General features: G+C 56.2%; 1 protein-coding gene across 1 annotated transcript; it reads left to right on the forward strand.

Moving 5' to 3' along the window:
* Positions 1–2,934: 2,934 nt before the first annotated feature.
* On the forward strand, positions 2,935–8,301 carry CSUI_003840 (uncharacterized protein; the record flags this gene model as incomplete). Its single annotated transcript, XM_068064035.1, has 4 exons — positions 2,935–4,064; positions 4,434–5,416; positions 5,917–7,004; positions 7,791–8,301. Coding segments are annotated over exons 3-4 (1,152 nt in total), but the record flags the coding sequence as incomplete, so codon positions are not given.
* Positions 8,302–9,547: the final 1,246 nt, after the last annotated feature.

Here is a 9,547-nt window from a genome sequence, read left to right on the forward strand (position 1 = left end):
TTCACCGTATCCTACGGTGCTTCGTGGCTCTAGATGAGCCAGAACGTTAGGCTTCGTTAGAAGCCCTCTACTGAAACCAAGTTTTCGCACGGGGATCGAGTTTTTCACGCCAAAACACCGACTGGCTTATGCACACTGCGCACCACGGACCGCTTGGCCTCGATCGACGGCTTCGGCCCGCGGGGAATTCGTTCTGCTTCTGCGTCGGACGAAGGATGTGGGGTTTTCTGGGAGCATTAACGTGCAGTTCCTTCCTATTCTGCACGGTTCCTTGCCCGGGATCGGGTGGAAACCGTGTTTTTGCCGGCTTGATTCACCGGCGGGTGACTTGGCTCTTGCTCGTGCCGTGGCTCACCGGGGCTCCCGGTCTCGTTCCCGTTGCTGGTTTTTCCCCAGATCATAAAAAAATTGAAGCGCTAGTTAAGTGGAAAACTTTCTTAGCGGACAAACAGGTAGTAAAACGACTTTACGGTCTTGCCTCATATTATAGAATGCTTGTGCCGCAATTTGTATCTATTGCTTTACCTCTGACGCTCTTGCTGCGGAAGGATGAGCCATTCAAATGGGGGAGTGACGAGCAGCAAGCGGTGGACAGACTTAGAGAATGCTTGTGTAGCCCACCGGTTCTAGCCCTACGTGACTTTTGAAGGTGTTTATCTTGTATGCTGATGCATCTGACATGGCGCTGGGTGCAGAGCTATTGCAGGAATAGAACGGGAAGGAGAGCCCGATAGCGTTTCTGTCGCGGGCATTAAATAGCCAGGAACGGTCATACTCAGTGAGGGGTAAAGAACTGTCGGTCGTAGTTTGGTGTATTAAACAGTTACATTCGTATCTCAGAGGGGCGCCATTCACACGCAGGACCGACCACCATTCACTCACTTTCTTGAAGCGCAGAGGTCCCCTAAAGATAGTTCCCGGGTGTCGCGATGGTTTGACTATTTACGTGGATATGAATTTCACGTGCAGTACTTACCTGGTACGAAGCACAGGGTAGAAGATGCGCTGTCGCGCATCCCTTCTCACAGTGAAGCCACTGGCAGTACGACAGGCGTGGCCGCCGTGCATCATTGTGTATCAGACCCCGACCTTTGTTACAAAATTGTGACGGCGTACAACTGCGATTCTTACAGTAGAGCATTGCTAGCACGACTTGCGAAGGGCGTTCGGGTGAAGCATTTCCGTCTGTATGATGATGTGATCTGGTGAGAGAAGAAGGGGTGCCACGCGCGTATCTTCTCGTACCGGCTCGAGTTCGCGTTATGCGAATGCTGCACGACTCTGTTACTGCGGGACACCCAGGGGTAAAGAAGACACTGAAAGCCATTCGTCGAAAGTATGTGTGGCACGGCATGGACAGAGATGTGCACGAGTACGTTACGACGTGTGTTAAGTGCCAGCAGAACAAGCCCAGATGCACAACGCCTCCAGGTCTTTGGCAGCCATCGCCGGTCCCGGACCGTCCGTGGTAGTCAATCATGATGGACTTTATTACCGGGCTACCTCCGTCGGGTGACAATTCCCATGACTCTATTTGTGTTGTCGTTGATCGACTGATGAAGATGGCCCGCTTCTTCCCGTTGCATACTACAACGCCTGCGGAGCAGTTCGCCGATCTGTGTATTCGCCAGGTTTGTTACTTACACGGCTTCCCTGAAAGCATTGTGTCTGATAGGGAGCCCAACTTCGTGAGTGCGTTCTGGGTTTCTTTTTGTGCTCGACTGGGCATCCGACGACTGTTCTCCACGTCAGCTTACCCACAGACTGACGGGCAGACAGAGCAGTCTATACGTACGCATTCCACATGCTCCGTGATTACGCTGGGTATGACAGGAATAAGTGGGCTACTTATCTTCCGATTGCGGAGTACGCGTACAACAGTGCTGTCCACGAGTCAACGCAAGCCTGTCCGTTCCCACTCGCGTACAACCAGACACCAGATGATTTCCCTCACTGTCCGCAAAGTGAAAGTGCGAATCGCATTGATCTTGCGGAGACAGCGGCACAACGTCTGGCAATGGCTAAGACGTGCCCCACAAAGTTTCAGCAGGTGCAGAAGAAGAACTTCGACTGCGGGTGGCGCCACGAAGAATCCAGTGTTGGTGACCTTGTTTTTGTGTCCTCTCGGCTATTACGGGAACAGGAGAAGGGGAAGAGAAAGCTGGGTCAAAGGTGGTTCGGACCGTTCAGTACAAGCACTTGTATCAGTGATGTTGCGTATGCTATCGATTTCTCTCCGTCTACGCGCCTGCACCGCGTAAATATATGCTTGTTGCGCACGTGTCCTGTGTCCTCCCCTATCTGCGCGTGCTTCCTCCCCGTCGACAGCGGACGTGCCGTAACAAGCACCAGCCGAGCGAGGCGGCAAAGTAGTCGCGGGGAGAAGCCGGGCACGCACTCGTACGCGCTCGAGGCGATTTTGGACTCACGACTGCGCCAGAAGAGCAAGCGGGCGAAAGAGCGGGGACCTCTCGTGAAATGGGCCGATCCGGAACTCGGCCAGACCTGGGAGAGCCGTAGCTGGTTAGCAGATGTGGGGACACCTGAAGATTTACAACTCTTAGAAGAAGCGAACGCTGGCGAGGACGCAGCTCTTGAAGGGGCGGGGATAGTGTAATGCGTGTGTGGTGACGGTGTGCTGCCAACGCACACGCGTGGCAGTCAGTGTCGTGCTTTGGTATGAAGCAACGTATGTCGAGCCCGGTGGGCGCTGTGCTGTAGGATGCCCGCCTACTGGGGCAAGTGTCGTGCACGCCCCGAGCGGTCTCGGGGGGGCTGACCAGTTGAGGAACTTGTGCAATAAAAGCCTTACATGGTCCGTCAAGCGCATTTGAACGATCATTGCCGCTCGCTGGCGCCGAATACAGGACGCGATTTCCCGAGCACAGGCGTGCTGTGCGTGCCTTCCACAGTATAGCAACCTCAAAGACAGAACTTGGAGGCAGAACCTTCGAGCGGAACAGAAGCTCCGAAGCTCCCACAGAGCAACACTTTCATCGGAGCAAAAGAAAGCCAAGCATGCAATGAGCGACCACTGCCAAAGAGAGCGTTGCCAGTGGTCGCTCATGCGTCGATCGGCATGCAAAGAATAGTCCGTGACTTCTGCCGCTCGTCCGTTAGTGGGACGGTATCTAGACAGCAGTCGACGACGTTCACTTCTGCTTCGGTTCTGACGTCTCTTGGCACCTAAACTGTTGTTTTGGTGTAGCGTGGGCTCCACATTTGGATTTTACTTCCGGGCCTCGCGGGCGTGCTCCTCCGGGCGGACATTGATAGCGGCGGTCCGTGTTCACGCGGCTTCTGTTGTTGGCCTCTCCACTTCCAGCCGCGCTTTTCCTTTCAGTATCACTTTGCTCACGTGGGTTACTTCTGCGATCACTATAGAGACGTTGCTCGACGTCGCCGCGCTGCTCCCGCAGTCCCCGAAGCGCTCTTTGGTTTCCAGAGGGCCGCTTTCTTACGGCTTTGATACAAGGTGCGAGACAACTAGGCCACACGGCGACGGTGGTGCTATCGGATGTGCTCTCGTCTTCCACTCCAGGGCGCTTCTTCGTGTGACTCGGCAAGTGGTGTGACTATTACAGTGTTGCCAAGCAAGGTATCTGACGGTGACAGGGAGGACCACGTGCTGTCTACCGGTTGCTCGACTGTTCGCTCCTGCGATCACTGGGTCAGCGCCGCGGAGTTCGTTGGACCATTCCGTGGGCGCTTCCGCCAGGAGCGTTACTGACTGCGTGCGCGGCAGCGCGATGGGGCGTCATCTGGTCCTGAAACACGCCAGCCGGTAGAACTTGCCTGTCTCAGCGAGCGTCGCGGGACCATTATGGTGTTCTACGAGACGTTTGTTCTCCTTTCCAAGCGCATGCAGCGTGCGGACATCCAGCAACTTCTAAAGCAGCAAGAGGCGCTGATTGGGAAACACCACGGCAGCATGCTGGCAGTGCGGGATCTCGGCTGGAGAAAAGCAGCTTTCAGGTGCGGCCTCTGAACGCAAGCAGCATTCTGAAGTGGCGCATGCGCATTCGAACCTTCAGGCAAGAAGAGCCGCACCGGCTGACGTCGTGGTGAGCTGTATTCACCACCCCGACAGATGAAGACTCTTTGACAGCAGTGCCTTCTTTGTTTTCTGAAACTGGCGTCGCAGTAACGACGAGCTGGAGATCTTGGTGGCGACTGACCGCCCGTCCGTTGAGCGGTAGCGTCCGGCACCAAATTAGGCCGCACTGTCTGCACATTTTGTAGTCACGTCAAGGAAACTTGGTTGCGTACCCGTTGCCGCCGAGAGCGCAATGTAGTTTAACTTCACGGTACGGACATACAAACGCAGAAGCAAACGGGCTTCCTTTGACGGGGGTGGATGCGCTGCTCTGGCGTCCATATGCTGTTGGGTCTTACATTTGCTCTCATCTTTTCTCCGATGTTCGCTGTTGCAGGATTGTCAAGCCACGGCAGGGCATATTCTGGTTTGGGCGTCTCTTCTACTTCTCATTTGGCGCGAACCCAGCTGTTGTCTCGGAGATGTCCCAGACTCTGCAGTCCACTAGTGGGGTGCTGCGACACACAACGATGCGGATGAGAAAACGCCACAATCTCATGACGTACAACCACCACATACATGGCAGAGACTAGCAACCCGCATGGCTGTTGCGTTGTTCTTACCTCGGCAAGCGAGACCGCCGTGAGCGCTCCGGCTCGTGAGCACGTGAGGTTTGGTGCCCGCTGAGAAAGAGTGTTCAGGCGGTCCTGAGAGATAGCCTCACCGGCAGAGGGTGTCAGCTGCTCGGTCAGCAGACGGACGGTTGGACTGTAACAACTCTTGGCGTTGCGATGCCGCGACAAGTACTACAGTCATGCATCAGCACTCATGCGTCGGTGTCTCCACCAAATGAGACTTAAGTTACCTCGAGGGGTGCCTGTGCGGATCCGCGTGAACAAGTGGTGATTTTTCAGATCGGAAATAGCGCAACGGCTTCTCCTTCACTGGAGTGTATGTGCTGTCCCCGTGCGAGGGTCGCCGAAGAGTTGTCACCGCCGCGTGCCTCTTCAGGTTCTTGTCAGGTGATCCGTGCCCGAACGGCGGCAAGAAGCTCCTGTGCAGACTTCCTCTCAGAAAAAATTCACTGTTCCTCTTCTCCAGGCTCGAGGCAGAAGTCTCGGCACTGTGGGTGCGCACTCCCACGGCCCCCTGGCTGAACCTCGTGCCCGTGGGTGATCGGAGAATTCACGAGAGCCGCATCTAGGGTTGTAGATGTCCAGCGTACGCTTTTGATCCGGGTGTCGTCGTGGCAAATCGATTGTTGGAAGTCAGGTGGCATCCCGGAGACACCCTAAGGCTCCCGTTTTGTATTCAGTGGCAGATACGGAAGTCCCAGTGCAACTAGCTGACGGCGGTGTAGGACAGGGCACCAGAAAGAGGGTAAGATTCCCCTTACCTCTGCCGCCATGCGCCTTGTACACCTGACACCACTTGCGAACTACACAAGGGAGGCTACTGCCGCGATAGTTCGTTGTCGACAATACTGACATCGCACATACTCGGTAATGAATTCCCGCTGTTGGCTAGACAGGACGGAATCGCTGAGGCTACCTCAGTACTAGGGAGCGATTTTGCTTAGTGTCCAACACTGCGACGCCGCCGGACACCTGGAGGCCCGTAGTCGGTAATTTGGGACTGCCAGGATGCTTGGTTACGCTTGACACCAGTTCTGGCCCCGGCCGCAGGGTCAGTCGTTTTCTAAGCCGCGTCCCAGTGGCAAATAGATCCCAGTGCGCGACTGCACAAACTGCCCCTGCTGACGGGCCGAGCAACGCGAGGACACGGCAAGTGTTCTGGCACTGAACAAGTTGGAATTGTTCGGCGCATCGTGGATCCACCGGTTTGACGCATGCGATGTGGTCCGTTGGCTCCTGGGACAGCGCGTTGGGGCGGCGCAGATGAGCATGCAGCAGCGGAGAACGACCAACAGCTAGATTTTTTCCAAACCTTTCAAGTTGTCGACTACAACCGGTAACGCCGCATGACAGCCTTCGAAAGAGCTCCGTCCCCCGCAGACCTGTCACGAGCATCGCGCTCCCATGCGAGGTGGACGACTTCAGGTGTTCCTCAGGGCACTGCGCTCAGTGTGAGGCGCTCCAGGTTCTCTCATGTGTAGAGGATCGGCCGCCACTGCTCACTGGTGTACGCTGATCGGCAAGAAGACGTTGCCTTCTGCGAAAAGTGGCTGGTTAGTAATGACAAGTCTCCATCACACCCTTTGAGTAATGTGGCCGGTTTCTTGTACGGTACAGTGCACAGTCGTCTCCTTGCGTGCTGGCCGAGCTGCTTGAGCACGACAGTTAGCGTTGTCCAGGGTTCAAAGGAAGATGTTAGGGGATCCGTCACCCTGGCCTTCACCGTCACGGCCTACAGCGGATACTCGAGCCGCGGCGTCTTCGTTGCCGGCTCTCTATCCGATCTTTCCTCCCAGTCCGGAGCCGCTTCCCTGCAGCCTCTCACCGATTACGAGCTCCTCATTCCCTGATGTCTTTCCCCTCCCTGACAGTGCCGGTGCTTTAGCGACTTCAGCTCGGCAGAAGCTGCAGGAGCTGAAGCGGCTGGAGCTGGACCAGCGCCAGCAACAGCTGCGACACCAGCTTCTATTTCTTGGAGAACAACAACAGCAGGCCGAGAATCATCTCCACGAAGAGGAGAATGATGCCAGGATCGGTAATTCTGCCTCTGTAGGTGAAGTGGACTTCCCCTCTTCAGGGGGCGCTGCGGGCACAGTATCATATTCCGACGGCGCTTTGAAGCTCCCGGGAGCACCCCTCAGTGTGGAGCATTGGAACGGAGAAACGAAGACCCTACGAGACTCGCCTGTGACGGTCCCGCAGGATGAATTGCTAGGGCTGGCTCTACCTCTGGGGGCAGCTAGGTCTCCCCGCGGAGAGAGAAGCACGGACGCGACGCTTTCCAAGACCCTTGTGCAGGAAACACGTGAAGAAAAGGGGGCGCCTGCGGACAGGTAAGCTCGCGATCGCTCGCGGGCACCGAGCCTCAATGTTACTGATGCAGTCGTTGCATACGCTTTGTACGTCGCGAGCTACTTCGCACCTGCAACTGTGCAGAAGGCTTCTCGAACGCAAACTGTGTCTTTTCTGGTATTCCCGTGTTAGCCTGTTTTCTCGTTTTGTGGCCCGTGAGCGTTTGTATGGGTATACGCTGCCTGGCACCCGAAAGCTCTCGCCTCGACACGAAGTGTCGTTTCTACGTGGAAGGAAGCAGGAAATTGACTGGCGTATGCCGCAGCCGGTAGAATCTCTCGCGACGATAGTCGTTCGAACGGGCTGCTTGAAAACGAGCCAGCGGGAAGTGCTTTCAATTGCCAGTTAATGCCTATCGTCACGGTCCAAGCTGCACTTTGTCGGCATGTAGCACCACCTGTTGCGTCTTTGAGCCCCTGGGTCCAGCTTGCCCCGAACTTACACTACAGTTCCGCGTCCCCATGCACGTGGGGAGACAACCTCAGGCGAGGCCGGCTCTCTTCGAAGGCGACGTTTAGAGGTACGGCGTGTGTGTAGAAGCGTGCGAGGACAGGCCTCGTGTTGTTGGTTTCCTCTTGCAGATATGCTCCTTCGACGCCTGTGAAATTCGTATGTGGTAGGAGGCACGCGGACAGTGCTATCCGCTGCTTTGTATACTTGGACATTTACCACGGCTTGGAACTTCTTTTTTTACTCGTTTTGCGCCACTCGCACTGTTCAGTGCAACTATTCCAGATTGTCTGCTTTTTCCTCTGCCCGTCTTTCAGATCTGAAGCGCACCCCTGTCTCAGTCTCTCAACAGATTCTCTAGTGCTCTCTCAGCTGTGCGATAGCACCGCTTTGCTACGCTCCTCTCTCAGCTCTTTGCCGCAGTCGCACCCCCGCCAGCCTCTGTCTGATCAAGAGCTCCGCATTGAAAAGGACCCTTTATCGGTACGTCCCTCTGAATCGGTCTCGAAGGGGCCATCGCGGTTGCCCACGCTACTGCAGTGTGAATGGGGATCCTTCTCACCCCTTGAGGCATCCGTCACACCAGCACCTGTCCTGGCGAGTGCTGCACAACATAGAGGCGATGGCAAGGTTTCTCGGGGTCGCATTGCTAGTCCTGTCAACGTCAAAGCACATGTTTTTGAAGAACTTTCATCCATTCGCCGTTGCGCCCGCGACGGGAAAGAGAAGCTTGTCTCACCTCAAGCTCGCCCGACCTCTGTTCGAGGCAATAGCGCGGCAACGGGATCAGGCACGACGGCGTCTTCAGTCGTTCTCGAGATCAGTGCAGGTGCTGTAGAACTGAAGGCGGACGGCGACGGCGGAGCAGGATTTGGGACACAAAGGCCGTCCACTGACAAGCCTTTCATTATACCGATGCACAGACACATGCCTCAACAACTGCGACTGAAGGAGCGGAAGCAGCAAGAGCGCCTTCAAAAGCTTCGGCAGCACCAGCAAGGGAAGGCACAGTCGTCACATCCAGACCACCAGCAAGGGCTCCTTGCATCTGCGAGGACCGTGCTCCAGCAGAAGATGCAACGGAAGGACAGAAGTCTCGCGGCGGCTGAGCAGGAGAAGCGGCATGACGGTTCCGCTAGGACCCACTCCGGTGCAGGAATCCGTGTGCAGTCACCGATTTTTGGTCGACCAAGGGAGAGGAGCCCTCTCAGTGCACGAAGTTTGTCGAAGCCTTCTCTTTTCTCTGCTGCTGCACGCACTGAGAAAGACGGCCGTTGCCCGGACCGCCACCCAGAGACGGTCCGGCCAACGAGCAAGGCCACTCGTTCAGGTCACCACACCAAGGAGTTTTCTTCTGCCGGGGCGGTTGATTCTAGTCGCATCGAGCAAGTTAGTGGGCAAGATTACAGACGGGCTAACGGAAGTCGAAGAGGCGGTATGCATCTCCGGAGTGCTGTCCAGGGAGGCGCACACGCAGTTTCTTTGCGCGAGAGGGCGTGGCCAGCTGAAGTCAAGTCTGAGAAGCCCGATGTCCGTTACTCGCAGGCTGAGGAGGCCGAGGAGCCCTTTCCGGGTAGTAAGGGACAGTGGGAGACCGAGGCGCAGTCGCCAGCCCGAGCTTTGGTCATGGGCACCTGCGAAGGGGGGTACGCCACACCCGATGAATGTCCCGAGTTCCTATCCCACGCCGGTCACCCTCCGAAAGGCCCAGTGCTGAGACAGACAGCACCTTCTGCTCTATCTTCTGTTAGCCACTCAAGACAGCGCGGCAGCGTGGTGTCCTCGGCGCAAGTGAATGGAGTGCCCTCGGCTCCACTGAAGCAAGGGGTAGTACCAAGTGTGCGGGGCTCGGTCTCTAGTATCAGGACACCGAAGCCACCATCTTCGTTCTTTGCTGCGAAAGCCACAGTTACCGGATTTTCTGCGGAGTTCCCCCCTAAATTCCTTTGTAGCGGACGTGCTGGGGTTCGGCAGCAAAGGCTCCCGTCACAAGAAGCAGCCCGAGGGAAGTGGCCAGGCCCGCAGAAATTCTCAGGTAGGCAGTCGAGAGATGTCATACTGGGAGAGATAGCCG

This window comes from Cystoisospora suis, assembly GCF_002600585.1.
Source record: "Cystoisospora suis strain Wien I chromosome Unknown contig_1734, whole genome shotgun sequence".
Taxonomy (NCBI): domain Eukaryota; phylum Apicomplexa; class Conoidasida; order Eucoccidiorida; family Sarcocystidae; genus Cystoisospora; species Cystoisospora suis.